This window comes from Procambarus clarkii, chromosome 24 (assembly GCF_040958095.1).
Source record: "Procambarus clarkii isolate CNS0578487 chromosome 24, FALCON_Pclarkii_2.0, whole genome shotgun sequence".
Taxonomy (NCBI): domain Eukaryota; kingdom Metazoa; phylum Arthropoda; class Malacostraca; order Decapoda; family Cambaridae; genus Procambarus; species Procambarus clarkii.
Window position 1 is genome coordinate 27,879,959 of NC_091173.1, and position 25,411 is coordinate 27,905,369.

Sequence of the window (25,411 nt, forward strand, 5' to 3'; positions counted from 1 at the left end):
TGCTGGTGACATCTCGCCACTCTGATTTCTCCCCCCTCACCGTTACTCGATGTTTCCTGTTGCTTAAGTACTCCCTTATCCACTGGAGCACCTTCCCTTTTACTCCTGCCTGTTGCTCCAACTTTCTTAACAGCGTTTTATGGGGTACTGTGTCAAAGGCTTTCTGGCAGTCCAGGAAAATGCAGTCGGCCCACCCTTCTCTTTCCTGCCTAATTTTTGTTGCCTGGTCATAAAATTCTATTAAACTTGTGGGGCACGATTTGCCATCTCTGAACCCATGTTGGTGGTGCGTTACAAAGTTATTTCCCTCCAGATGTTCTACAAGCCTTTTCCTCACGATCTTCTCCATCACCTTGCATGGAATACAAGTTAAGGAAACTGGCCTGTAGTTCAGTGCCTCTTGCCTGTCACCCTTCTTGTATATTGGGACCACGTTAGCTGTCTTCCAACTTTCTGGTAAGTCTCCTGTTTCCAGTGACCTGTTATACACCATAGAGAGTGTCACACTTAGTGCTTCTGCACCTTCCTTTAGTATCCATGGTGAGATTCTGTCAGGCCCAACAGCCTTTGTCACATCCAGCTCCAGCAGACACCTTTTTGACCTCATCACTGGTGAGGTCATATTTCTCCAAGGTTGCTTGGTTTGCCGCCTCCTCATTTAGTGCAGGGGCTTCTCCTTGTTCTATTGTAAAGACCTCCTGGAATCTCTTGTTGAGTTCTTCACACACCTCCTTGTCATTCTCTGTGTATCTGTTCTCCCCTTTTCACAGTTTCATCACTTGTTCCTTCACTGCGGTTTTCCTCCTGATATGACTGTGGAGCAGCTTTGGTTGGTTCTTGGCTTTACTCGCGATGTCATTTTCAAACTGTCTCTGTGCTTCCCTCCTCACTCTGAGGTACTCATTTCTGGCCCTCTGGTATCTCTCCCTGCTCTCTGGTGTTCTGTTATTTCTGTAGTTTCTCCATGTTCTTTTACTCAGTTGTTTCGCTACCTTACATTCCTGGTTGAACCATGGGTTTTTCTGTTGTTTTTAGTTTTTCTCCTTTTGGACGGGGATAACCCTGTCTGCAGCTTCCTGGCACTTTTGGGTGACAAAATCCATCATGACCTGCACATTCTCGTCTGTAAGTTCTGTTTCTCATGGTATTTCCCTGAGGAAGTTCCTCATCTCGTCATGTATTTTCCTCTTCGGTAATTCAGTCTTTTTCTCTCCGATCCCATCCTTGGATAGGTTATCCCTACCTCCACCAAGTACTCAAAAGTCATTACACTGTGGTCACTCATTTTTTGGGGGGCTTCAACTTTGACTTCCCTTATTTCTGACTCATTCAGGGTGAATATCAAGTCGAGTCTAGCTGGTTCATCATTGCCTCTCACTCTTGTGGGTTCCTTGACATGCTGGCTCAGAAAGTTCCTTGTTGCCACTTACAAGAGTTTAGCTCTCCACGTATCTGCACCACCATGTGGGTCCATATTCGCTCAGTCTATCTTTCCATGGTTGAAATCGCTCATGATTAAGAGTCTTGAGCCATTCCTGCAGGCAACTGAAGATGTTGACACATCTGACGTTGATACGAGATGTTGACACATCTCGGTGTGGTAACCGATTTATTCAGCTTGGCTCACAGTATTCCCGCACCATATATATTATTTGCACATTAACGTAACGTAAATTTGATTGTTTGTTTGTCTTGTTCATTTTGCATACTTAGAATATAGCCAAGTTTTGGATATTATTTATATTTTCATGTTATTGTTTGTCATTTATTTAAGTAAACTATTTTAAATGTTTTTCCACTTTTGTGCTTTATCCTACAGTTGTCACACAGTGAAGATCAACTTGACGTCTAACTTTTTTCTTTTTTTCTTTTTGTTAATTTATGTGACTGGCATTCCATCGTCCTAGAGAGACTGCAATACTATCCTACTTATCTCGTCACAATATATATATATATATATATATATATATATATATATATATATATATATATATATATATATATATATATATATATATATATAATCAACTCAACTGTATAATCAACAGAATCAACTGTAAAAGGTGTGTTGTCTTGGCGGGAGGCGTGCTATGGAGGGGAAGGACACAGGCCTGGCTGAGCGTTATCTCAGTGTCTCCATAAACAACAGCCTCCTGGCGGGGAGGAGGCCTCATGTGGAGGAGGGGGGGGGAGTGAAGGGGAGGCTCACAAACCTGCTTGTATTCCAGCAGACTTATAAGTGAATGTGTGCGTCTTTTCAGATGAACGGTGAGTTTGTAGTGATAAACATAATGCACCTGTGAAACTTTGTGTTAATTGTGTGTGACCAGGACACCTCCCCCCCCCCTCTCCCTAGCCTCCCACAGGCCTCGCCAGCCCACCCAGCTACCCTCTCCCGGCGGCTGACCCGACGACCATCGTCCACCCCACGCCCACTGTCACCCCACGCAACCCTACGCCCACCGCCACCCCACGCAACCCTACGCCCACCGCCACCCCACGCCCACCGTCACCCCACGCCCACCGTCACCCCACGCAACCCTACGACCACCGTCACCCCACGCAACCCTACGCCCACCGCCACCCCACGCCCACCGTCACCCCACGCAACCCTACGCCCACCGCCACCCCACGCCCACCGTCACCCCACGCAACCCTATGCCCACCGCCACCCCACGCCCACCGTCACCCCACGCCCACACACGTCACACGCCCTAAGGCTCCCTCACCAGGCAAGGGTGGAAGGACACATGTGGTGGGGTCAAGAGACTGGGTCACCAGTGTGCCAATAAGTGCTTGAAAAAGATAAGTTGTGTCCAGTCCTGTGGTGACTGGACCATTGTGAGTATCGTGTTGAGAGCACCACACCCAGTGAGCCAAGACACATTCACCAGTGTTTAGTGACAAAAGGAAATTATCCAAGTGTTACGTGCCACATCAACCCCTCCCCACCCCCTGAGTGTAGTGTCTCCCGCTCGCCCGCTCCACTTGTGTAGTGTCTCCCCCCCCCCCTCCGTGAGGTGCAGTGTCTTCCGCTCCCCCGCCCCCACCTCCCACGATCAGGTGGTCGCGCCTTCCCCTCCCCGGCCCCCCTCCCAGACCGGGCCAGCGCAGCCTCCCAACCCCCACCCACCACCTCCACGAGCCCACCCACCCCAGACATCTGCCCAGACATGACGCATAGTATAGGGGACAACCTCGTCCCCCCCAGCCAGGAGGGAGAGACAAATACTCCAGTGCAAGGTGACAGTCACTTTACCTAAGGGGATGGCAGAAGAAGCCGCTACCAGCCAGCTCACCCCTCCCGAAGCCAATCAAAGGAGAGGCACATGCAGTGTTTGTGGGAGCAACATCAGCATCAACTCTGTCTCCAGAGTCATACGCCAGCATGGTGACTGTCCTGGGTCAGGGAGGCCTCCCGTGGGAGGAGGCAGCACTCAGGAGCCTGTTGCACCAGTACAAATCGCAACAGATTACATTGCAACAGACGACCTGCTAGAGGCAATTAAAGCAACGTCAACCAGGACACTCACCCACATCCCAAAGGCCTCTCGCCCATTTGCTGCCGGGAAATACATGGACCTCATCGCAAAAGTCAACAGAGGGTCAAATAACCTTGATGCACCTGATACCATCAAAGCCTGGCACAATCTGTTACTTTTTGGCAATGCATGCTTAGGTGTACCAGACAGAGGAGGCAAGACACTGGCCTCATCCGTCAATAAAGAAATTAGGGATTTTCCTAGGGCTGACAACCTAGTCCGCCTCCCCAAACACACCAAACACCGCTGAGGCAGACCAAGTACGACAATCAGCGACAACAGAAAATTAGGTACCCAAGTCAGCAAGAAAATTGAAGAGGGCAATACAGTCGGGGCACTCAGGTTGATCACAAGTGAGGACAAAATTTTGCCCAGGGATGAAACCACAGCCCAAGCACTGAGAGAAAAACACCCCCTCAGGGCCGTAGGTGGACCTCCCCCACAGGTCAGGCTCGCCCCTAACCAGGAACCTCTCGTCCTCCGGGAGTCAGAGGTTTATAAAGCTATCGTTTCATTTCCCCCGGGCTCCTCAGGAGGCTACACAGGGGTAAGACCTCAACATGTGAAGGAAATGGTGAACCCTTTTCTTGGCCTAGCTGCAGAAGCGCTCCTGACAGAAATCACAACGTTTGTCAACAACTGCCTCTTCGGGTTAATCCCTGATGAAATCAAACCATTCTTCTTTGGTGCATCCCTATGTGCCCTGAAAAAGAAGGGGGGAGGGATCAGACCCATTGCCGTTGGTAATACCCTTCGCCGCCTAGTTGCAAGGGCTGCTGTCAGAAGTATCCGAATGGAAGCAGCCACCATGCTGCAACCCAACCAGCTGGGGTTTGGAGTCCCCCAAGGCTGTGAAGCAGCGGCTCATGCTGCACGAGCCTACATTAGCTCTCTTACTGAAGACCAGGCAGTAGTAAAATTAGATTTTAAAAACGCTTTCAACTCGGTCAAAAGGGAAGCAATCCTCACTGCAGTCCAGGAACATTGCCCAAGCATTCTCCCGTTTGTGTCAGCAGGCTACAGCAAAGACTCAACCCTTATGTTTGGCAAACATGAAGTCACCTCAGCAGAGGGAATTCAACAGGGTGACCCACTTGCACCGTTCCTCTTTTGCATAGCGGTTCGAGAAATTACAACCAGACTGTCCAGTGAGCTCAACATCTGGTTCCTGGATGATGGCACTCTGGCAGGCACACAAGATTCCCTGCTAGAAGACCTACAGCTGGTGAAGACACGGAGGGAGTCCATGGGTCTCGTTCTTAACCCCACCAAGTGCGAAATTATTGCATCCAGTGAAGTAATCATTAGAGCAGTGAAATCAGTTCTACCAGAAGCCTCAGTCGTTAAACCTACCGACAGCACACTACTCGGAGCACCTCTGGGCCACAATGCCATTGCTGCAGTCCTTGACGAAAAGTTTAGAGACCTAAAGAGGATGGAAGAGAGAATTGGGGACTTGGACTCCCACGATGCCCTCTACCTTCTCACAAAGTGTCTTACCTTGCCCAGGCTAACATACTTCTTAAGGTGTGCACCAACTTTTGGCAACCCACTTCTAAATCAATATGATGAGCTCCTCAGGTCAATATTCAGGAAGGCGCTAAACCTAGATTTAGATGACAGTCAGTGGGACCAAGCAACACTACCAGTGAGATTTGGAGGGATAGGCATACGAAAGGCAACTGAGGTAGCACTTCCAGCATTCTTATCCTCATGTACAGCAGCCAACGAATTGGTAGGGCAGATCCTACCAGAGCGTATGAGAGAGACAGCAGGAACTCATGATAAACGTTCATCGAAGCAGCCAGACAATGGGACACCATTGCACACCCTCAACCCCGACCACAAGTCCCAAAAGACCACAAGCAGGCCCACTGGGATAGCCCCATAATGGAAAAGACTGTCACAGCAATGATTGACAACGCTGATGCTGAAAACAAAGCCCGCCTCCTAGCGGTAACAGCACCCTACGCCGGGGATTTTTTATTTGCTGTGCCCAATGCAGCCCTGGGAACTCGCCTCAGTCATGACGCTCTCCGCATTGGAGTTGCCCTTCGCCTTGCCGCCCCCATCCTCACCGAACATAGGTGCATCTGCGGAACTGCGATGGCAGACCAATATGGTCGTCATGGTCTGGTATGTCGTAAATCACAGGGTAAAATTGCAAGACATGAAGAAGTCAACGACATCATCAAGAGGAGCCTCGCCACAGCCCGCTGCCCGGCACAAAGAGAACCACACTTATCCAGACCTAACAACCCTCAGAAGCGCCCTGATGGGGTCACCTTGCTACCTTGGAAGGATAGTAAGCAAGTGGTATGGGACTACACGTGCGCTGCCACACTGGCCAGTACCTACCTCCTCTACAGCACACGTGAAAGTGGTGGTGCTGCTTCTTTCAGGGAATCGCAGAAAATTATTAAATACAGAGGTCTAGCACACTGCTACAGCTTTGTTCCGATCGGCTCGGAGACCCTCGGTTCGTGGGGAAAATGTGCATTGAAGTTCCTGAAGGAATTGGGGGACAAATTGATCAGCGCTACAAAAGACCAGAGAGCAAAAAGTTTCTTGTTCCAGCGCCTCAGTGTTGCGATTCAGAGGGGAAATGCCTGTTGCGTCTTGGGCACTAGTCCAACTTCAGAGGAATTCGAAGAAGTGTTTGACTTGCAACAATGATCGAACCCGTCTGTGACATTCATCAATGTTTCCCATTGTTGTGTTTTTCAAGAGATCCATAACCTTTAAGCATCCTTTTTGCATTATTATTTTTGTATCAACCCATGTATATCTTGTAACCGTCAAATGCATAATAAAGCACAAAAAATAAAAAAGGAAGGGGGTGGTAGGAGAAAAGCACACAGAAACTGTATTGGAGGGGATCTAAACATTCCCTCTAATGCGTTATGCGTGGTTTCCTCCGAGGCTATGGGTCCCCCTTCTTCCAGCTAGAGGTGGTACTCCCTTCCATTATATAAAATATATATATATATATATATATATATATATATATATATATATATATATATATATATATATATATATATATATATATATATTTGTTTATAAGTTTGTTAGCTGTTAGCCAAAGATGAACTTTTATGAATTCAGTATTCACTATGTCATTCACAATAAGAGGATTGGGACTGGAGAAAATGAAGGTAGTGTCATCAGCAGACAGAGTTGGCTTGTGGTGTTGAGAGGCATTAGGAAGGTTATTGATGTAATTGAGAAGGAGGAAAGGACCAGGTACACTACCCTGTGGAACACCAATGTTAGTTTGTACGGTGGGGGAAGTAGCGTCATTCACAGAGACATACTTGAGTCTGTCACTAAGGTAAGATTGTAGGTATTAGAGGCAGTGACCTCTGACTCCATTGTGTTACTGTGTAATAAAAAGGTTATTATGGTTAGCGGTGTCAGAAGCCTTTCGAAAATCAACAAATAAACGTAGCAGGGTTTGTTTATTGACCTTCTGAACTTTCGTAAAGAGCTGCATATATCAAGTTAATCATACTAATCAGTGCATCACTGGTGATTTTATGGGAGTCTAAACCAATTTTGGCAAGAACTATGTATATTATGTTTTGCTAGATAAGAGAAGAGCTTCAGAGGAGTAGAGCTAGATGAGGAGTAGGGATCACTTCCATTTTTTAGAAAATCAGGGAAGATTCAGAGTTGCAATTATCTGCTGTGGAGCAATGTAATGCTGGAGATAAACCTCTTGAGGCTTTTATGTGATTCACCCTAATGGTTTCCAATATATTCATTGTATTCTCTTTTGAACAGGCAGAAGGCTGTATGATGAGGCCAGAGGAAGTTCTAACATATGAGTGCCTGACCTCCTGTCCACCGCATGTCTACACCACTGTCAAAGACTTCCTCATAGAGCAAAAATTACCTCTTGCTTCTGTGCCTAGAACTATCCTCACCTCACTTGATTCAGTTGGTAAGTTCCCCAATTAAAAGCCTAATTGTATTTTTAATTGTTTATTTTCGATAAAAAGTTATGGTATCACAAACAAATGGGCAGCAAATAAAAAAAAAATTAAATATAAGCATTTCTGGCAAATCTTAAAATTGAAGTCTTTAAAATCACGAATCATGAGTATCACTTTAGGATAGACAGAACTCTCCTTCAAAATAACACATAATATTTAGTTTTAAAGAGAGAACCCAACGCTAATTAAGCTACAATATATATAATTTCAAATAGTAATTGATTGTATATTTGGACTACATTAATTTTCTCTTGAGCATTTGACATCAATTATGTGCTGCTCATGTGCAAGAAAAAATATTTTTCACCTAATGCACATGAATTCTTTCACAGTTTGTCTAAATTTATGTTTATTAATATTGGGACCACAGCATAAAGACGACACATGAGTGGGCATGTGAATAAATGGGGCACATGAGCAGGCTTGAATCTAAAGATGAATATGAAGTGACATGACTGGGTATTGTACATGAGTAGGCTTGCATATACAGGGGGTACATGACTGGGTACTGTACATGAGTAGGCTTGCATATACAGGGGGTACATGACTGGGTATTGTACATGAGTAGGCTTGCATATAAAGAGGGCACTTAAAATATTTTACTTTTTTTTAATTTCTTCTTCAATTCATAAAAGTTATCTGATCTCATATAGTGTTATGACCTTCCCCATTAACTATTTCTTTTATTATACATATAATGCCCGAAATGCACTGCATATTTTGGGCAGACAATGCACTTGTCTTACCTATGAATCCTCCACTGTTGTATCTCATGTATGTTTGGACTTTAGCTTAAGTAAAGCATTATTATTTTATTGTAAAGAAACACATGAGTAGGTTCGAAAATAAGGAGGAACATGAGTGACTGTACATAAAGAAGAACATGAGTGACTGTACATAAAGAAGAACATGAGTGACTGTACATAAAGAAGAACATGAGTGAGCCTGTACATAAAGAAGAACATGAGTGAGCCTGTACATAAAGAGGACCATGAGTGAGCCTGTACATAAAGAGGAACATGAGTGAGCCTGTACATAAAGAGGAACATGAGTGAGCCTGTACATAAAGAGGAACATGAGTGAGCCTGTACATAAAGAAGAACACGAGTGAGCCTGTACATAAAGAGGAACATGAGTGAGCCTGTACATAAAGAGGAACATGAGTGAGCCTGTACATAAAGAAGAACATGAGTGAGCCTGTACATAAAGAAGAACATGAGTGAGCCTGTACATAAAGAAGAACATGAGTGAGCCTGTACATAAAGAGGACCATGAGTGAGCCTGTACATAAAGAGGAACATGAGTGAGCCTGTACATAAAGAAGAACATGAGTGAGCCTGTACATAAAGAAGAACATGAGTGAGCCTGTACATAAAGAAGAACACGAGTGAGCCTGTACATAAAGAGGAACATGAGTGAGCCTGTACATAAAGAGGACCATGAGTGAGCCTGTACATAAAGAGGAACATGAGTGAGCCTGTACATAAAGAAGAACATGAGTGAGCCTGTACATAAAGAAGAACACGAGTGAGCCTGTACATAAAGAGGAACATGAGTGAGCCTGTACATAAAGAGGAACATGAGTGAGCCTGTACATAAAGAAGAACACGAGTGAGCCTGTACATAAAGAGGAACATGAGTGAGCCTGTACATAAAGAGGAACATGAGTGAGCCTGTACATAAAGAGGAACATGAGTGAGCCTGTACATAAAGAGGAACATGAGTGAGCCTGTACATAAAGAGGAACATGAGTAAGCCTGTACATAAAGAGGAACATGAGTGAGCCTGTACATAAAGAAGAACATGAGTGAGCCTGTACATAAAGAGGAACATGAGTGAGCCTGTACATAAAGATGACACATGGGTTAATATACTGACCCCCCCCCCAGGATGCATCCCACAACAAGCTGACTGACTCCTGAGTACCTACTTACTGGTAGGTGGACAGGGGCAAGAGGTGACAGGAATCATGCACAACCATTTCTGTCCCACGCGGGTTTCGAACACGGAATTCTCGATTGTGAGTCGAGAGCGAACCCGACTGTACTTCCGGAACCATTAAATATATATTTATGGTGTTTCTTAATTTTGTTTATGTGGATAAATATGTACAAATAGTACATATAGACGTACATGTTCAATACAAATTTATAAATAAGTTTTTAATAATTTCAGAGTCTTCCCCGGCAACAGTGACTCCCCAAGTGTTGAGGAATAACCTGAGAACATTGAAGTCAATCAGAGGAAACTGGAATCGAGCTCACCTGCTGGAGTATGCCATCTCAGACGAGAATTATAGCGATCTTGAGGGAATTCCTCTCCTGCCCTTGAACAATGGGACTTGGGCAACATTCTCACGAACTGGTAGTTCAGTTTATGTCTGTGGAGAAAATGCTGAGGCTTTCTTAGGTTTGGAAGATCAGATCCTCAGCACACATCTTTCTACAGAAGTTGTCCAGTGTTTGCAGGAGATAGCACAGGCAGGTAAGTGCACCCACGAGTCTTAATGAAGAATCTCATTCTTCAAATTCTTAATGAATTAATGAAGGGTTTTACTGAATCTATATAATAAGAAAAGTGAAAAAGTTGACGGAATGTCTCAGCCGTGGGAATATGAAAGATATAATATTGAAGAAAATAGCAGTCTATAATTGCATACATCAAGAAGTGTATGCGGATAAGAATCAGGCTGGCCGAATTGAGCCTCCTTACAGGTAACTTGACAGTGTGGATCAAGGCATCAAAGAAACGGAATTGAGAGAGAGAAACAATGTAGGAAGCTTGAGCAACACACAAGCAATGGTGCACAGCGGCAGCAGGACACAACATGATGCACCCGTCCAGACACACCCACCATCACCCGCCACCAGAGACCTCCTTCAAGCACCACACGCCCACCGTCCAGACACACCCACCATCACCCGCCACCAGAGACCTCCTTCAAGCACCACACGCCCACCGTCCAGACACACCCACCATCACCCGCCACCAGAGACCTCCTTCAAGCACCACACACCCACCGTCCAGACACACCCACCATCTCCCGCCACCAGAGACCTCCTTCAAGCACCACACACCCACCGTCCAGACACACCCACCATCTCCCGCCACCAGAGACCTCCTTCAAGCACCACACGCCCACCGTCCAGACACACCCACCATCTCCCGCCACCAGAGACCTCCTTCAAGCACCACACACCCACCGTCCAGACACACCCACCATCTCCCGCCACCAGAGACCTCCTTCAAGCACCACACACCCACCGTCCAGACACACCCACCATCTCCCGCCACCAGAGACCTCCTTCAAGCACCACACCACAAGCGTCGTGTCTTTATGTACACAGAACAAGAGTCCAAGGTCAGCCTAGCGGGCGACAGCTGAGTGTGGCGGGGCTGCCCCCATATACATTTTTACATTATTATTTATGTGTATGTGAACAGTTCTTTATCTATTTTTTGGTAATAATATTATTCAATAGTGTGCAATTTGAGGATTTTTTTTGGTTAAATGTGTGAAACGTCACTGTTCTAAAAAAAATATGGGGTTTATATAGTTAGCTTAGTTCATTTATTATGCACCCCATACCCATCCTGTGGGTGGTAGTGGAAAGGGTTACAGAGGCACATAATGGACTCAGGGACTGAACCTCACAATTCATTTAACTAAGCAAGTTACAATCTTGATGAGCTAGTTACAAAATTCAAAGCACTTCGTTACATCAACAATGGGCTCGAGACTGACCTCAAGTACAGTTTCTAAATTAAGCAACTGACATATGTGGAGAGCTAGTGTCACAATTTATATGTTTGTCCTGCACACCGCCCCCCCCCCACCGCATCCAGTGGGCAGCGGTGGATAGGTTACAATCACTTAGTTACTACCTACAGTTAGCAAACTGGGGATATTTGGCTAATATTTCTGGTAGCAGATCATTTTGAATGAAATATTTACACATCTGTTGAACATTTGTTAAAGAATTGTCTCTAAATACACGTATATTTTCACACTCCATCACATAGTGACGGAGGACGTGCGAATAATTTTGTTGACACAGTTTACATTTGGTCAGGTCTACATCAGCAGATAATGAGAATTCCCAGAGATACTTGTAACCGAGTCTAAGCCGAGCAGTAGTAACATCTAGAAATCTGCTGATTTTATTGGATGAACCATAGATGTGTGGCTCCTCTTGCATGATAGTATGATGATAGATAGAATTACTGGTGTCGATTTCACTTTGCCTCAGATCTACAAGATTTTGTTGAAGTTCTCGGTGTACTATTGCTCTCAGATTGCTTATTGACAATCCAAGGTTATACTCAATTTCTCCTTTAAAGGCAGATTCTTTGACTAACTCATCAGCTCTTTTATGCATTCCGAGGTCAACATGAGATGGAATCTACATGAAATGGAATTTGTTACCATCAATAAAAATTTTGTTGTATTTGTGTCTAGCTCCGGACACGAGCATGTTACAGTTATGCTTTAAAGAGTTGAGAACAATTAAGGATGATAAGGAGTCACTTACAATTAATGTATCAAGTTTGGAGACTTGTACACATTTCAGTGCAAGGATCAAGGCAAATAGTTCGGTCTGAAGGGTAGAGGCCCAGTTGTTTATACGGACTCCCCACTCAAAGTATAGGCCATCGCCCATTGTCAGGACAACTGCACTTCCAGCTGCACCCGTGGTGCGGTGTAGGGAACCATCAGTGTATATGATTTAAGAGAGAGAATGCTCTGTAGACAGAGCATCAATATGGCTTAAGGCGTTGAGCTTTGACAACCACCAAGTGCACCAGAGAGTCAGACAGAAGCTTCCTGATCAACCTGCTGCACATTAAGTGCCACGAAACTACCAATCGAGGTTGCAGACACATCAAGTGCCAGGAACCTGCCACCCGGGGGTGATGACTGTGGCCAATCCCCGGTTCTGGACCTATATATATATATATATATATATATATATATATATATATATATATATATATATATATATATATATGTATATATATATATATATATATATATATATATATATATATATATATATATATATATGTATATATAACTGAAAACTCACACCCCAGAAGTGACTCGAACCCATACTCCCAGGAGCAACGCAACTGGTATGTACAAGACGCCTTAATCCACTTGACCATCACGACCGGACATAATGAGGTGATAGCCGAGGCTATTTGAACCACCCCACCGCCGGCACTCGGATAGTAATCTTGGGCATAGCATTTTACCAAATCACCTCATTATTTGGGGCACACGTGAGGAACACAAATGCGAACAAGCCTGAATGGTCCCCAGGACAATATGCAACTGAAAACTCCTTACAAGGAAAACTCCTTGTGTTCCTCACGTGTGAGGAACACACACATATATATATATATATATATATATATATATATATATATATATATATATATATATATATATATATATATATATATATATATATATATATATATATATATATATATATATATATAATGCTATCTTTAAATGCACAGATAACTAAGTTATCCATCTTAGCTGGAACATTGCGTCCATCAAAAGAAGGTTCTGTGATTTACATCACAAAGTAACAACTGAACACATCGATATTGTATGTCTCCAGGAGTGCAGAGTTCCCGCAAGATCCTCACCCCCGAAATTGTCTCATTTTTTCTTACAGCTTCATATCCAGTAACTCTTTTTCATTCTATACATCAAACAATCCCTCCCCCATCAACTTCTTCTAGAAAAACAAAATGAGGGTCAACAGTATCATGGAGTGAGGATCTATGTGGGCAACTCTGTTCTCAAAGTATTTAATCTATATGTTCCAGCAGGAAAGGTAAATTATATTGATCTTCCGGCCTGCGCTCAAGCAGAGCCCACCATCATTCTTGGTGACTACAATGCTAGACACAAGGACATTGGTGGCTCTCGCTTCAGTAACGGGAATGGGAATCAACTGCTGTCGCTACTAAATAGTCACCAAGATGTGCAGATTGTGGGCGACCTTGAAGGCTTGAAGGCTAGGGCAGTCTTATTACTGTAGGAACAAGGGCAGACTTAACACTGTAGGCACCAGGGCAGTCTTAACACTGTAGGCACCAGGGCAGTCTTAACACTGTAGGCACCAGGGCAGTCTTAACACTGTAGGCACTAGGACAGTCTTAACACCGCAGGCACCAAGGCAGTCTTAACACTGTAGGCACCAGGGCAGTCTTAACACTGTAGGCACCAAGGCAGTCCTAACACTGTAGGCACCAGGGCAGTCTTAACACTGTAGGCACCAGGGCAGTCTTAACACCACTGTAGGCACCAGGGCGGTCTTAACACCACTGTAGGACCCAGGGCAGTATTAACACCACTGTAGGCACCAGGGCAATCTTAACACTGTAGGCATCAGGGCAGTCTTAACACTGTAGGCACCAGGGCAGTCTTAACACTGTAGGAACCAGGGCAGTCTTAACACTGTAGGCACCAGGGCAGTCTTAACACTGTAGGAACCAGGGCAGTCTTAACACTGTAGGCACCAGGGCAGTCTTAACACTGTAGGAACCAGGGCAGTCTTAACACTGTAGGCACCAGAGCAGTGTTAACGCTGTAGGCACCAGGGCAGTCTTAACACTGTAGGCACCAGGGCAATCTTAACACTGTAGGCACCAGGGCAGTCTTAACACTGTAGGCACCAGGGCAGTCTTAACACTGTAGGCACTAGGGCAGTCTTAACACCGCAGGCACCAAGGCATTCTTAACACTGTAGGCACAAGGGCAGTCTTAACACTGTAGGCACCAAGGCAGTCCTAACACTGTAGGCACCAGGGCAGTCTTAACACTGTAGGCACCAGGGCAGTCTTAACACCACTGTAGGCACCAGGGCAGTCTTAACACCACTGTAGGACCCAGGGCAGTATTAACACCACTGTAGGCACCAGGGCAATCTTAACACTGTAGGCATCAGGGCAGTCTTAACACTGTAGGCACCAGGGCAGTCTTAACACTGTAGGAACCAGGGCAGTCTTAACACTGTAGGCACCAGGGCAGTCTTAACACTGTAGGAACCAGGGCAGTCTTAACACTGTAGACACCAGGGCAGTCTTAACACTGTAGGAACCAGGGCAGTCTTAACACTGTAGGCACCAGAGCAGTGTTAACGCTGTAGGCACCAGGGCAGTCTTAACACTGTAGGCACCAGGGCAATCTTAACACTGTAGGCACCAGGGCAGTCTTAACACTGTAGGCACCAGGGCAGTCTTAACACTGTAGGCACCAGGGCAGTCTTAACACTGTAGGAACCAGGGCAGTCTTAACACTGTAGGCACCAGAGCAGTGTTAACATTATAGGCACCAGGGCAGTCTTAACACTATAGGCACCAGGGCAGTCTTAACACTGTAGGCACCAGGGCAGTCTTAACACCACGGTAGGCACCAAGGAAGTCTTACCACTATAGGAACCAGGGCAGTCTTATCACTGTAGGCACCAGGGCAGTCTTAGCACTATAGGCACCAGGGCAGTCTTAACACCACGGTAGGCACCATGGCAGTCTTAACACCACTGTAGGCACCAGGGCAGTCTTAACACTGTAGACACCAGGGCAGTCTTAACACTGTAGTCAGCAGGGCAGTATTAACACTGTAGGTACCAGGCCAGTTTTGACACCATTGTAGGAAGTATGGTAGTCTCAACACTGTACGCACCAGGGCAGTCTTAACACTGTAGGCACCAGGGCAGTCTTAACACTGTAGGAACCAGGGCAGTCTTAACACTGTAGGCACCAGGAAAGTCTTAACACAGTAGGCACCAGGGCAGTCTTAACACTGTAGGCACCAGGGCAGTTTTAAGACCGTTGTAGGCACCAGGGCAGTCTTAACACTCTAGGCACCAGGGCAGTCTTAACACTCTAGGCACCAGGGCAGTTTTAACACCACTGTAGGCACTAGGGCAGTCTTAACACTGTAGGCACCAGGGCAGTCTTAACACTCTAGGCACCAGGGCAGTTTTAACACCACTGTAGGCACCAGGGCAGTCTTAACATTGTAGGCACCAGGGCAGTCTTAACACTATAGGCACCAGGGCAGTCTTAACACTATAGGCACCAGGGCCGTCTTAACACTGAACGCAACGGGGCAGTCTTAACACTGTAGGCACCAGGAGAATGTTAACACTGTGGGAACCAGGGCAGTATTAAGAACACTGTAGGCACCAGGGCAGTCTTACCATTGTAGACTCCAGGGCAGTCTAAACACCACTTTAGGCACCAGGGCAGTCTTAACACCACTTTAGGCACCAGGGCAGTCTTAAAACCACTATAGGCACCAGGGCAGTCTTAACACCACTTTAGGCACCAGGGCAGTCTTAACACCACTTTAGGCACCAGGGCAGTCTTAACACCACTTTAGGCACCAGGGCAGTCTTAAAACCACTATAGGCACCAAAACAGTCTTAACACTGTAGGCACAAGGGCAGTCTTAACACTGTAGGCACCAGGGCAGTTTTGACACCATTGTAGGCAGTAGGGCAGTTTTAACACTGTAGGCACCAAGGCAGTCTTAACACTGCAAGCACTAGGGCAATCTTAACACTGTATAGGCACCAGGGCCGTCTTAACACTGTACGAACCAGGGCAGTCTTAACACTGTAGGCACCAGGGCAGTTTTAACACCACTGTAGGCACCAGGGCAGTCTTAACACTGTAGGCACCAGGAGAATGTTAACACTTTAGGCATCAGGGCAGTATTAACACCACTGTAGGCACCAGGGCAGTCTTAACACTGTAGGCACCAGGGCAGTCTTAACACTGTAGCCACCAGGAGAATGTTAACACTGTGGGAACCAGGGGAGTATTAACTACACTGTAGGCACCAGGGCAGTCTTAACATTGTAGGCTCCAGGGCAGTCTTAACACTGTAGACACCAGGGTAGTCTTAACACAACTGTAGGCACCATGGCAGTCTTATCACCACTGTAGGCACCAGGGCAGTCTTAACACTGTAGGCACCAGGGCAGTCTTAACACTGTAGGCACCAGGGCAGTTTTAACACCTCTGTAGGCATCAGGGCAGTCTTAACACTGTAGGCACCATGGCAGACTTAACCTGGTTGATACCTGGTTGATGGGGTTCTGGGAGTTCTTCTACTCCCCAAGCCCGGCCCGAGGCCAGGCTCGACTTGTGAGAGTTTGTAGGTAACACTGTAGGCAAAAGGGAAGTCTTAACACTGTAGGCACTAGGGCAGCCTTAACACTGTAGGCACCAGGGCCGTCTTAACACTGTACGCACCAGGGCAGTCTTAACACTGTAGGCACCGGGGCAGTTTTAACACCTCTGTAGGCACCAGGGCAGTCTTACCACTGTCGGCACCATGGCAGACTTAACACTGTAGGCACCAGGGCAGTCTTAACACTGTAGGCACCAGGCCAGTCTTAATATCATGGTGGGCACCATGGCAGTCATAACACCAATGTAGGACCCAGTTCAGTCTTAACAACACTATAAGAACCAGGGCAGTTTTAACACCACTGAAGGCACCTGGGCAGTCTTAACACTACTGTAGGCACCTGAGCAGTTTTAACACCACTGAAGGCACCAGGGCAGTCTTAACACTGTAGACACCAGGGAAGCCTTAACACTGTAGGCACCAGGGCAGTTTTGACACCATTGTAGGAAGTATGGTAGTCTTAACACTGTACTCACCAGGGCAGTCTTAACACCACTTTAGGCACCAGGAAAGTCTTAACACTGTAGGCACCAGGGCAGTCTTAACACTGTAGGCACCAGGGCAGTCTTAACACTGTAGGCACCAGGGCCGTCTTAACACTGAACGCACCGGGGCAGTCTTAACACTGTAGGCACCATTAGAATGTTAACACTGTGGGAACCAGGGCAGTATTAACACCACTGTATGCACCAGGGCAGTCTTAACACTATAGGAACCAGTGCAGTCTTAACACCACTGTAGGCACCATGGCAGTCTTTACACTGTAGGTTCCATTTCAGTCTTAACACCACTGTAGGCACCATGGCAGTCTTACCACTGTAGGTACCAGGGTAGTCGTTACACTATAGGAACCAGGGCAGTCTTAACACAGTAGGCACCAAGACAGTCTTAACACTGTAGACACCAGGGCAGTCTTAACACAGTAGGCACCAAGACAGTCTTAACACTGTAGACACCAGGGCAGTCTTAACACTGTAGGCACCAGGGCAGTATTAACACTGTAGGAACCAGGGCAGTCTTAACACTGTAGGCACCAGGGCAGTCTTAACACTGTAGGCACCAGGCCAGTCTTAATATCATGGTTGGCACCAGGGCAGTCATAACACCAATGTAGGACCCAGTTCAGTCTTAACAACACTATAAGAACCAGGGCAGTTTTAACACCACTGAAGGCACCAGGGCAGTCTTAACACTACTGTAGGCACCAGGGCAGTTTTAACACCACTGAAGGCACCAGGGCAGTCTTAACACTGTAGACACCAGGGCAGCCTTAACACTGTTGGCACCAGGGCAGTTTTGACACCATTGTAGGAAGTATGGTAGTCTTAACACTGTACTCACCAGGGCAGTCTTAACACCACTTTAGGCACCAGGAAAGTCTTAACACTGTAGGCACCAGGGCAGTCTTAACACTGTAGGCACCAGGGCAGTCTTAACACTGTAGGCACCAGGGCCGTCTTAACACTGAACGCACCGGGGCAGTCTTAACACTGTAGGCACCATTAGAATGTTAACACTGTGGGAACCAGGGCAGTATTAACACCACTGTATGCACCAGGGCAGTCTTAACACTACAGGAACCAGTGCAGTCTTAACACCACTGTAGGCACCATGGCAGTCTTTACACTGTAGGTTCCAGTGCAGTCTTAACACCACTGTAGGCACCATGGCAGTCTTACCACTGTAGGTACCAGGGTAGTCGTTACACTATAGGAACCAGGGCAGTCTTAACACAGTAGGCACCAAGACAGTCTTAACACTGTAGACTCCAGGGCAGTCTTAACACAGTAGGCACCAAGACAGTCTTAACACTGTAGACACCAGGGCAGTCTTAACACTGTAGGCACCAGGGCAGTATTAACACTGTAGGAACCAGGGCAGTCTTAACACTGTAGGCACCAGGGCAGTTTTGACACCATTGTAGGAAGTATGGTAGTCTCAACACTGTACGCACCAGGGCAGTCTTAGCACTGTAGGCACCAGGGCAGTATTAACACTGTAGGAACCAGGGCAGTCTTAACACTGTAGGCACCAGGGCAGTTTTGACACCATTGTAGGAAGTATTGTAGTCTCAACACTGTACGCACCAGGGCAGTCTTAACACTGTAGGCACCAGGGCAGTATTAACACTGTAGGAACCAGGGCAGTCTCAACACTGTACGCACCAGGGCAGTCTTAATACCACTTTAGGCACCAGAAATGTTTTAACACTGTAGGCACCAGGGCAGTCTTAACACTCTATTCACCAGTGCAGTTTTAACACCACTGTAGGCACCAGGGCAGTCTTAACACTGTAGGCACCAGGGCAGTCTTAACACTGTAGGCACCATGGCCGTCTTAACACTGAACGCACCGGGGCAGTCTTAACACTGTAGGCACCATTAGAATGTTAACACTGTGGGAACCAGGGCAGTATTAACACCACTGTATGCACCAGGGCAGTCTTAACACTATAGGAACCAGTGCAGTCTTAACACCACTGTAGGCACCATGGCAGTCTTTACACTGTAGGTTCCAGTGCAGTCTTAACACCACTGTAGGCACCATGGCAGTCTTACCACTGTAGGTACCAGGGTAGTCGTTACACTATAGGAACCAGGGCAGTCTTAACACAGTAGGCACCAAGACAGTCTTAACACTGTAGACACCAGGGCAGTCTTAACACAGTAGGCACCAAGACAGTCTTAACACTGTAGACACCAGGGCAGTCTTAACACTGTAGGCACCAGGGCAGTATTAACACTGTAGGAACCAGGGCAGTCTTAACACTGTAGGCACCAGGGCAGTTTTGACACCATTGTAGGAAGTATGGTAGTCTCAACACTGTACGCACCAGGGCAGTCTTAACACTGTAGGCACCAGGGCAGTATTAACACTGTAGGAACCAGGGCAGTCTTAACACTGTAGGCACCAGGGCAGTTTTGACACCATTGTAGGAAGTATGGTAGTCTCAACACTGTACGCACCAGGGCAGTCTTAACACTGTAGGCACCAGGGCAGTATTAACACTGTAGGAACCAGGGCAGTCTCAACACTGTACGCACCAGGGCAGTCTTAATACCACTTTAGGCACCAGAAATGTTTTAACACTGTAGGCACCAGGGCAGTCTTAACACACTATTCACCAGTGCAGTTTTAACACCACTGTAGGCACCAGAGCAGTCTTAACAGTGTAGGCACCAGGGCAGTCTTAACACTGTAGGCACCATGGCCGTCTTAACACTGAACGCACCGGGGCAGTCTTAACACTGTAGGCACCAGGAGAATGTTAACACTGTTTGAACCAGGGCAGTAATGACAACACTGTAGGCACCAGGGCAGTCTTAACACTGTATACACCAGGGCAGTCTTAACACCACTGTAGGCACCATGGCAGTCTTAACACCACTGTAGGCTCCAGGGCAGTCTTAACACCACTATAGGCACCAGGACAGTCTTAACACTGTAGGCACCAAGACAGTCTTAACACTGTAGGCACCAAGACAGTCTTAACACTGTAGGCACCAGGGGAATTTTGACACCATTGTAGGCAGTAGGGCAGTTTTAACTCTGGGCACCAAGGCAGTCATAACTCCACTGTAGGCACCAGGACAGTCTTAACACTGTAGGCACCTGGGCAGTCATAACACTGTAGGCACTAGGGGAGTCTTAACACTGTAGGCACCTGGGCAGTCTTAACACTGTTGGCACCAGGGCAGTTTTGACACCATTCTAGGCAGTAGGGCAGTTTTAACACTGTGGGCACCAAAGCAGTCTTAACACTGTAGGCACCAGGAGAATGTTAACACTGTAGGCATCAGGGCAGTATTAACACTACTTTAGGCACCATGGCAGTCTTAACATTGTAGGCACCAGGGCAGTCTTAACACTGTAGGCACCATGGCAGTCTTAACACAGTAGGCAAAAGGGCAGTCTCATCACTGTAGGCACCAGGGCCGTCTTAGCACTGTACGCACCAGGGCAGTCTTAACACTGTAGGCACCAGGGCAGTCTTAACACTGTAGGCACCAGAGCAGTTTTAACACCACTGTAGGCACCAGGGCAGTCTTAACACTGTAGGCACCAGGAGAATGTTAACACTGTAGGCATCAGGGCAGTATTAACACCACTGTAGGCACCATGGCAGTCTTAACACTGTAGGCAAAAGGGCAGTCTTAACACTGTAGGACCAGGCCAGTCTTAACAATGGAGGCACCAGGGCAGTCTTAACACTGTAGGCACCAGGCCAGTCTTAATATCATGGTGGGCACCAGGGCAGTCTTAACACCAATGTAGAACCCAGGGCAGTCATATCACCACTGTAGGACCCAGTTCAGTCTTAACAACACTATAAGAACCAGGGCAGTATTATCACTGTAGGCACCAGGGCAGTCTTAACACTACTGTAGACACCAGGGCAGTTTTAACACCACTGAAGGCACCAGGGCAGTCCTAACACTACTGAAGGCACCAGGGCAGTCTTAACACTGTAGACACCAGGGCAGCCTTAACACTGTAGGCACCAGGGCAGTTTTGACACCACTTTAGGAACCAGGAAAGTCTTAACACTGTAGGCACCAGGGCAGTCTTAACACTGTAGGCACCAGGGCAGTTTTACGACTGCTGTAGGCACCAGGGCAGTCTTAACACTGTAGGCACCAGGGCAGTCTTAACACTGTAGGCACCAGGGGAATGTTAACACTGTGGGAACCAGGGCAGTATTAACACCACTGTAGGCACCATGGCAGTCTTAACACCACTGTAGGCACCAGGGCAGTCTTAACACCACTGTAGGCACCAGGGCAGTTTTAACACCACTATAGGTACCAGGAGAGTCTTAACACTGTAGGCACAAGGGCAGTCTTAACACTGTAGGCACCAGGGCAGTTTTGACACCATTGTAGGTAGTAGGGCAGTTTTAACACTGTAGGAACCAGGGCAATCTTAACACCACTGTAGGCACCAGGGCAGTCTTAACACCACTGTAGGCACCAGGACAGTCTTAACACTGCAGGCACCAGGGCAGTCTTAACACTCTAGGCACCAGGGCAGTTTTAACACCATTGTAGGCACCAAGGCAGTCTTAACACTGCAGGCACTAGTCCGTCTTAACACTGTAGGCACCAGGAGAATGCTAACACTGTAGGTATCAGGCCAGTATTAACACAACTGTATGCACCAGGGGCAGTCTTAACACTATAGGAACCAGTGCAGTCTTAACACCACTGTAGGCACCATGGCAGTCTTTACACTGTAGGTTCCAGGGCAGTCTTAACACCACTGTAGGTACCATGGCAGTCTTAACACTGTAGGTACCAGGGAAGTCGTTACACTATAGGAACCAGGGCAGACTTAACACTGTTGGCACCAGGGCAGTCTTAACACAGTAGGCACCAGGACAGTCTTAACACTGTAGACACCAGGGCAGTCTTAGCACTGTAGGCACCAGGGCAGTATTAACACTGAAGGAATCAGGGCAGTCTTAACACTGTAGGCACCAGGGCAGTTTTGACACCATTGTAGGAAGTATGGTAGTCTCAACACTGTACGCACCAGGGCAGTCTTAATACCACTTTAGGCACCAGAAATGTTTTAACACTGTAGGCACCAGGGCAGTCTTAACGCTGTAGGCACCAAGGCCGTCTTAACAATGAACGCACCAGGGAAGTCTTAACACTTTAAGCACCAGGGTAGTTTTAACACCACCACTGTAGGCACTAGGGCAGTCTTAACACTGTAGGCACCAGGCCAGTCTTAACACTCTATTCACCAGTGCAGTTTTAACACCACTGTAGGCACCAGGGCAGTCTTAACACTGTAGGCACCAGGGCAGTCTTAACACTGTAGGCACCATGGTCGTCTTAACACTGAACGCACCGAGGCAGTCTTAACACTGTAGGCACCAGGAGAATGTTAACACTGTGGGAACCAGGGCAGTAATAACAACACTGTAGGCACCATGGCAGTCTTAACACTGTAGACACCAGGGCAGTCTTAACACCACTGTAGGCACCATGGCAGTCTTAACACCACTGTAGGCACCAGGGCAGTCTTAACACCACTATAGGCACCAGGACAGTCTTAACACTGTAGGCACCTGGGCAGTCTTAACACTGTAGGCACCTGGGCAGTCTTAACACTGTAGGCACCTGGGCAGTCTTAACACTGTAGGCACCTGGGCAGTTTTGACACCATTGTAGGCAGTAGGGCAGTTTTAACACTGTGGGCACCAAAGCAGTCTTAACACTGTAGGCACCTGGGCAGTCTTAACACTGTAGGCACCAGGGGAATCTTAACACTGTAGGCACCTGGGCAGTCTTAACACTGTAGGCACCAGGGCAGTTTTGACACCATTGTAGGCAGTTTTGCAGTTTTAACACAACTATAGGCACCAGGGCAGTCTTAACACTGTAGGTCAGGGCAGTCTTAACACTGTAAGCACCAGGGCAGTTTTAACACCTCTGTAGGCATCAGGGCAGTCTTAACACTGTAGGCACCATGGCAGACTTAACACTGTAGGCAAAAGGGCAGTCTTAACACTGTAGGCACTAGGGCAGTCTTAACACTGTAGGCACCAGGGCCGTCTTAACACTGTACGCACCAGGGCAGTCTTAACACTGTAGGCACCAGGGCAGTTTTAACACCTCTGTAGGCACCAGGGCAGTCTTAACACTGTAGGCACCATGGCAGACTTAACACTGTAGGCACCAGGGCAGTCTTAACACTGTAGGCACCAGGCCAGTCTTAATATCATGGTGGGCACCAGGGCAGTCATAACACCAATGTAGGACCCAGTTCAGTATTAACAACACTATAAGAACAAGGGCAGTTTTAACACCACTGAAGGCACCAGGGCAGTCTTAACACTACTGTAGGCACCAGGGCAGTTTTAACACCACTGAAGGCACCAGGGCAGTCTTAACACTGTAGACACCAGGGCAGCCTTAACACTGTAGGCACCAGGGCAGTTTTGACACCATTGTAGGAAGTATTAGGGTCTTAACACTGTACTCACCAGGGCAGTCTTAACACCACTTTAGGCACCAGGAAAGTCTTAACACTGTAGGCACCAGGGCCGTCTTAACACTGAACGCACCGGGGCAGTCTTAACACTGTAGGCACCATAAGAATGTTAACACTGTGGGAACCAGGGCAGTATTTACACCACTGTAGGCACCATGGCAGTCTTAACACCACTGTAGGCACCAGGGCAGTCTTAACTCCACTGTAGGCACCAGGGCAGTCTTAACACCACTATAGGTATCAGGACAGTCTTAACACTGTAGGCACAATGGCAGTCTTAACACTGTAGGCACCAGGGCAGTTTTGACACCATTGTAGGCACCAGGAAAGTCTTAACACTGTAGGCACCAGGGCAGTCTTAACACTCTAGGCACCAGGGCAGTTTTAACACCATTGTAGGCACCAAGGCAGTCTTAACACTGCAGGCACCAGGGCAGTCTTAACACTCTAGGCACCAGGAGAATGTTAACACTGTAGGCACCTGGGCAGCCTTAACACTGTAGGCACCAGGGGAGTCTTAACACTGTAGGCACCTGGGCAGTCTTAACACTGTAGGCACCAGGGCAGTTTTGACACCATTCTAGGCAGTAGGGCAGTTTTAACACTGTGGGCACCAAAGCAGTCTTAACACTGTAGGCACCAGGAGAATGTTAACACTGTAGGACCAGGGCAGTATTATCACTGTAGGCACCAGGGCAGTCTTAACACTACTGTAGACACCAGGGCAGTTTTAACACCACTGAAGGCACCAGGGCAGTCTTAACACTACTGAAGGCACCATGGCAGTCTTAACACTGTAGACACCAGGGCAGCCTTAACACTGTAGGCACCAGGGCAGTTTTGACACCACTTTAGGCACCAGGAAAGTCTTAACACTGTAGGCACCAGGGCAGTTTTACGACCGCTGTAGGCACCAGGGCAGTCTTAACACTGTAGGCACCAGGGCAGTCTTAACACTGTAGGCACCAGGAGAATGTTAACACTGTGGGAACCAGGGCAGTATTAACACCACTGTAGGCACCATGGCAGTCTTAACACCACTGTAGGCACCAGGGCAGTCTTAACACCACTGTAGGCACCAGGGCAGTTTTAACACCACTATAGGTACCAGGAGAGTCTTAACACTGTAGGCACAAGGGCAGTCTTATCACTGTAGGCACCAGGGCAGTTTTGACACCATTGTAGGCAGTAGGGCAGTTTTAACACTTTAGGAACCAGGGCAGTCTTAACACCACTGTAGGCACCAGGGCAGTCTTAACACTCTAGGCACCAGGGCAGTTTTAACACCATTGTAGGCACCAAGGCAGTCTTAACACTGCAGGCACTAGGCCGTCTTAACACTGTAGGCACCAGGAGAATGCTAACACTGTAGGTATCAGGCCAGTATTAACACCACTGTATGCACCAGGGGCAGTCTTAACACTATAGGAACCAGTGCAGTCTTAACACCACTGTTAAGTCTTTATACCTAAAGTCTTTATAATGTAGGTTCCAGGGCAGTCTTAACACCACTGTAGGTACCATGGCAGTCTTAACACTGTAGGTACCAGGGTAGTCGTTACACTATAGGAACCAGGGCAGACTTAACACTGTTGGCACCAGGGCAGTCTTAACACAGTAGGCACCAGGACAGTCTTAACACTGTA

The 25,411-nt window shown here is 47.2% G+C and overlaps 1 protein-coding gene across 1 annotated transcript in view; it reads left to right on the forward strand.

Annotated features, from left to right (window-relative positions):
- LOC123748618 (sacsin-like) overlaps nt 1–25,411 on the forward strand; it is a 240,243-nt gene that overhangs the window by 92,720 nt on the left and 122,112 nt on the right. Inside the window, exons 3-4 of the mRNA XM_069330759.1 lie at nt 7,329–7,488; nt 9,716–10,024. Coding sequence (XP_069186860.1) covers nt 7,329–7,488; nt 9,716–10,024 — 469 coding nt within the window. The remainder of the gene's footprint in view (nt 1–7,328; nt 7,489–9,715; nt 10,025–25,411) is intronic.